Here is a 5992-nt window from a genome sequence, read left to right on the forward strand (position 1 = left end):
CATCCGCAGTCGTCTTAATCCTGCCAACGTCCGCAGGTGACCGCATTTATTAATTGTTCAAAATATTAATTAAATAATTATTTACTTACCCAATTATTTTTATTTACTTACCTAATAAATTATATTAAATCCTTTAAATTCTTATTTCCCTTTTTTTTTTTTACATGGGGATATTAATTGAGAATCGTGTGAAGACGACGTCCATTCATTTTTATTTTATATATACACACCAGTATGAAAACAGAATGTAATATCTTATTGTACCTGTTTAATTTCATGTAGTTCATTACTATCTCAGTGTATATATAAGGTGCGTACGTATACGTACAGTAATTAAAGCAAGTTAATTGGCGTGCGTAACTTTGGCAGCTTTATTAACAACTTTCTAATTCTAAACTCAAGTTGCAGCCAGCATGCACTACCCTAGCTTGACATACATAATGTATATAGAAAGTTAATTATTTTGCTTGCCTTGGCATAACGTACACATAATGAACCTAAATATAACTCAATATTAATTGTTCCATATACACCTGCATGTTTTGGTCTGTGTATTAATGAGTATAGTAACACACACACACACACACACACACACACACACACACACACACACACACATATATATATATATATATATATATATATATATATATATATATATATATATATATATATATATATATATATATATATATATATATATATATATATATATATATTTTTTTTTACCCTTAATGTAGCTTTTACCGTCATCAACAAAAGTACAGTCCATGCGATTAGCATATGTTAGTAAAGAAAATAAATAGTAAATGATAGGTGGCGTACATGTATAATAGATTATATAGCAGAGAGAGTTACATATTTTTTAAGCTGTTAATTAAGTATGAGAACATGCTTAGTTAGTAAGAAGTAAGGTGGAATTATACTGTGATTACATCGATCACGTAAAGAACTACATCAGGGCAAAAAATAATTTTTTTTCACTCAGTATCTATATATACTTTGTTATTCAGTGATTGATTCTTCATCGTCCGAGTACCGTTCATCTGTAGCCCTGTCGGTATCATTACCACTCGACAGCGGTACGATACTTTCCGCATCGTTGTCGATATAATCGGAGTCACTTTCTCCCTCGTCTTGACCAGTCCCATGCCCTGACGTTCCTGGTACGTCCGACGTGGACGGTGTGCTTGTGTTTGGTGCTGTCGTTTTCTTGGGTCGCGCCGTGTTGCGGAAGCCTGATCTGTCACTTTCTTTCCTTAATGCCTCCGATAAATGAGCGTTCACCGTCGACTCGTCGACTTGGCGTTTTATGCTCATTGTCGCCTGAATCATGCGCACAAATTTCGGCATTTCAGACTCCATATTTCTCTTAGATTTGGAGTAGCCCTTCAACAGAAGTGCACCAGACATCTCTGGGTGCTAAATAATGTAGGAGTTGGCGGATGGAGGGGTCAGCCAATTTTTCCCGACTGAGGCTTGGGCAACGGGCATAGCTGAACTAATGCCTTCCTCAGTGCCAACCGGTGAGTTCTCATTGGCTCTGTCGATGCATTGCCAAGAAAGTAGTGCCTGTGTTTTGATACGAGCTGCAAAACAATTATGAAGGAAAGTAATTAAAGATGCACCTAAATGAACAACATTTGAAACTAGGAAATATAACTTTATATGTAGCACTTCAGCTAGCAAAACCATTCACACTCAATGGCAGTTAACTGCAGTAACGACAGGAAAACGTACTATTGCCACTAAGTTAGATCAGTCTTTGTTGAATATGCAATATTAGCGAAGTATTAAATATTTGTTACTCTTAGTGTTACTCTATATATTACATGTAGATACCGCTGAAAAAAAAAATGATATAATTATTTATTTAATAGCAAAACCTGACCGAATATATAAAAAATACTTACACTGTCGGGTGTGCTAGCAGGAAAACCGAAGTATGTTAGCACTTCATAGGGGTCCTTTGGAAGGACAGGCACAAATCCGGTAGGGAGAGGTGTCTCACCGTCAGTCACCCGCTGCGAAGGTCCTGGAAGTACTGGTTGCAGCTGTTTCTGAAGGTTATCCACAGAAGTTTTCACTTCCTCAAATTTTTTGCTTACTTCCTCAAATTTTTTGCTTACATGTTTTAGTACGACATTCAAAATTTCTTGTATTTGTTGTGGCAGCTGTTTCTCGGGCAGGACCTGAAGAGAAAGGCATATGTCAAGTAGGTGTACTGGATTTAAAAAAAAAAAAATTACAGACTGATTTAATTTTAAGGTAAGTAATCTTTACAAGTTGTTTTCATGGGTCTCCAAAGGCACCTAGGACGTATAGGTCTTGAAGGACATATAAGAATGAGTATGGGTAATGGTTTTACGTTCGAAGACTTGTACAAAAAAATTAAGTATAAAATAGCCCAAGACTCACTTGTACGTCACTGGGTTCTTCATCAGACGTACTGGGTGTATCTGCTCTAAAGACGTCAATGGCGTCTCGTCTGCCTTCAGCTCTGTTGACATCTTGAGAACTGGCCAGAGGTAATCTGACGACCTCCCTCTCGGCCGTAGAACTGGCCATAGGTGATCTGACGACCAGGTCCCTCTCGGTCGGAGAACTGGCCAGGGGACGTGATCTGACGACGTCCTCCCTCTCGGGCCGAGAAATGGCCAGAGGTGATCTGACGACCGGCCTCTCGTCTACCTCTGTAGCACCAAGCGGGGCCTCCGTATGTATTTTCTTTGCAGTTTCGTGAGCTGTAACAGGCTGTTGGATAATAAGCAAAATGAGAAACATAAACGTAATTAATTACCCTAGAATCTATTTAAGCGAGTCTATTTTTTTCTCGACAAGTAGTCTTCCTGTGTTTTATAGAAAACATATGCTGCTCCTCGTGTGTACGTGTGTGTGTTGGGGTGAGAGTACATAAATAGGCCATGTGAAAGAAATGCTATAGTGGAAAAAATCACATACTAGTTCTCTCCATTACTCACATCTTTTTCAGTTGGACGTACTGCAGTTTTTTCTTTAGCAGTTTCTTCTGCATTTGTTTCCATCGTTCTTGCCCTCCTTTTTTGTTCCTTATCACATTGCCGCAACATCGCCAAAGCCTGACTTTCGACATTTTCACTTGATACCATTTCGTCGACGACGTGTTGGCACTCCTCATAAGTTTTGTATTGGCCAAAGATGACTCCTGGTTCAGGCAGCCAATGTGGTCCAGGGTTGCTGTCGTTTATGACGAGTGTGGCGATTCGTCTGGAAAAAAAAAAAAATAGTGAAATAGATTGGGTACCTATGCCAGACTTTATCTATCAGTCTATTTATGTCTCTATCCATCTACACACACACACACACACACACACACACACACACACACACACGATCGCGGAAAATGGAGAGTGAATGAGAAATATATTAAGTGAATGGTGGAAGAAGGGAGAAAAGGTAAAAGGGGAATAAGAAGAGGCAAGAAATAAAGGAGTAGAAAGGAAAAAAGGAGTAGTGGGAAGGCCAGCTAGAGGTCAGCGCGGGGTCACGTGTGAGACACACACACACACACACACACACACACACACACACACACACACACGCACACATGCAGTGTCTATCCCGTGGATTTTGCTGTGACTGCCAATTAAGTGTACGTTATAGCTCTGATAGCTGGTACGTACGTACGTGGGTGTGTGTGTGTGTGTGTGTGTGTGTGTGTGTGTGTGTGTGTGTGTGACGTGAACATATAATTGTTTATTAAACCTTACTTGCAATCATAATCCTGCTGCGGCGGATACCAGCACACAAATGAACAATCTGCCTCCTTCTTGTTGAAGTCCTGAATTAACTCTTTTTCTTTGCCTTTCAAAGATGACTTCTTAACGATCCATTTTGATAGCACTGTCAGGGTGCTCTGAGGCCGTAGTCTTAGAAAGTCGAAGAGAGAGTATCTAGGCTGTAAGGAAATTAATAATTAATTACCTATTGTAATATGTTGCAGCAGGTCTTGTACCAGGACACGGTCAAAGGTATGAATGGTAGCAATTAAAGTGTTTGGATAGTGATTGATTTGAAATGTTTTATTTCTAATATTATCAATATTATTATCATTATAGCACAACTGTTGATAAGTGAAAGTGGATAAGTGAAACAGCTAGCATATACTAACCTTCCCACCAGAACTGGTGCTGGCTACGACGTTATGAGTGCTTGCCAACGGTTTAGATTTGTTGACTACCTCTTTGTCTACCCTGCTGGTACCATGCGACTTTCGTGAAGCTGCACCATCCTGCTGGAAGATTACGTTCGGGGGATGAGTACCTCTATCGATCATAGTATATATAGGCCATAATTATCAAAAGAAATGCTATATAGTGAAAGAAAGATTCACATTTAGTTTTCACCATTACTCACAGCTGTTTCACTTGTACGTGGACGTGCAGTCTTTTCTGACGTAGCCGATTTTTCAGTATCGGCTTCACGCGTCCTTTCCTTAACTTTCTTTCGATTTGATGAGATCTGTACGGTAGACTGTGCTTTTCTCTTGACAGAGCCATCAGCTGCATGTCGCTTGCCATCATCTGCAGTAGCTTCTTGTTCACAATCACTTGTGAGTATTATGTTTGCGACGAGGTATTCGCACTGTTCATAAGTGGTGTATCGACCACGCAGGCGTCCGAGTAGAAGGACCCAATGTTCTCCTCTGTTGCTGTCCACTATGACGAGTTTCCTGATTCGTCTGCAAATAAAAAAAAAATCTTAAATGAGACTGGTTACGCATGCCGGACGTTATATATATATATATATATATATATATATATATATATATATATATATATATATATATATATATATATATATATATATATATATATATATATATATATATATATATATATATATATATATATATATATATATATTTATATATATATATATATATATATATATATATATATATATATATATATATATATATATATATATATATATATATATATATATATAGATAGATAGATAGATAGATAGATAGATAGATAGATAGATAGATATAGATAGATAGATAGATAGATAGATAGATAGATACTTATCTACCTATCTGTCTACACACACACACACACACACACACACGACACACACGACACACACACATATATACACATATATGCAGTGTTGATGCCATGGTTTTTGCTTTGACTGCCACGTAGCTAGCAAGTGTGTGTGTGTGTGTGTGTGTGTGTGTGTGTGTGTGTGTGTGTGTGTGTGTGTGTGTGTGTGTGTGTGTGTGAACATAATAATTTATTAATTAAACCTTACGTGTAATCAGAATCCTCTGGCGGCGGATACCAGCACACGTAAGGAGCATCAGCCTCCTCCTTGTTGAAATCTTTAGTTAAATCTTTCTCAGCGGCTGTCAGAGATGACATCGGGACGATCCATTTCGATAGCACTGTCATGCAGCTCCAAGGCCGGTCTCTGAGAAAGTCGAAGACAGCGAATCTCGCCTGTAAGGAACGTGAGTAATTAGGGGATACCACGGTGACGATTCCAATTTTTAACAGGCTGTATTTAGAGCTTAACTCTTATAACCATTGTGTTTCTCATGAGGATTTACATATTCTGGCCAAGTTTCATAACTTTTGGGTCATAAATAGTATATATTTTAATTGTTTTTATATGCGGTCATATTAAATTTTATTTAAAATCAAAGATTCCTTTCTTTGATGAGATATTTATTCCAACTTATTCTGAAGACATTCAGGAATGAAGTTACAGGACGAAAATTTTCATATCACTCCAAAAATATGCTAAAAATGTCAGTTGAAAAAAGTAGCCTATATATTTTTTTTAATAATTATTTGTGATTTTTTTTGCAAGTCGCATAATTCTTTTTTTTACAAAATCGTCCTGTAACTTTATACATATGTATCCATACAACAAGTGTGCAAAGTTTCAGTTCTATATTACAAAAAAAACAGGAGATATTCACCATGAAAGTTAGAATAATAAG

General features: G+C 37.5%; 1 protein-coding gene across 1 annotated transcript in view; it reads right to left on the reverse strand.

Annotated features, from left to right (window-relative positions):
* Window positions 1–1454: 1454 nt before the first annotated feature.
* LOC126991103 (uncharacterized) overlaps window positions 1455–5992 on the reverse strand; it is a 4613-nt gene continuing 75 nt past the window's right edge. The window contains exons 1-8 of the mRNA XM_050849799.1: window positions 5299–5992; window positions 4396–4720; window positions 4151–4270; window positions 3750–3937; window positions 3054–3246; window positions 2419–2754; window positions 1914–2192; window positions 1455–1589 (exon numbers count right to left, since the gene is read on the reverse strand). The exon at window positions 5299–5992 is cut by the window's right edge and continues 75 nt beyond it. Of these exons, the coding sequence (XP_050705756.1) occupies window positions 1455–1589; window positions 1914–2192; window positions 2419–2754; window positions 3054–3246; window positions 3750–3937; window positions 4151–4270; window positions 4396–4720; window positions 5299–5438 (1716 nt within the window). The 5' untranslated portion in view covers window positions 5439–5992. The remainder of the gene's footprint in view (window positions 1590–1913; window positions 2193–2418; window positions 2755–3053; window positions 3247–3749; window positions 3938–4150; window positions 4271–4395; window positions 4721–5298) is intronic.

Source organism: Eriocheir sinensis, unplaced genomic scaffold, assembly GCF_024679095.1.
Source record: "Eriocheir sinensis breed Jianghai 21 unplaced genomic scaffold, ASM2467909v1 Scaffold24, whole genome shotgun sequence".
In the NCBI taxonomy this organism is placed as follows: domain Eukaryota; kingdom Metazoa; phylum Arthropoda; class Malacostraca; order Decapoda; family Varunidae; genus Eriocheir; species Eriocheir sinensis.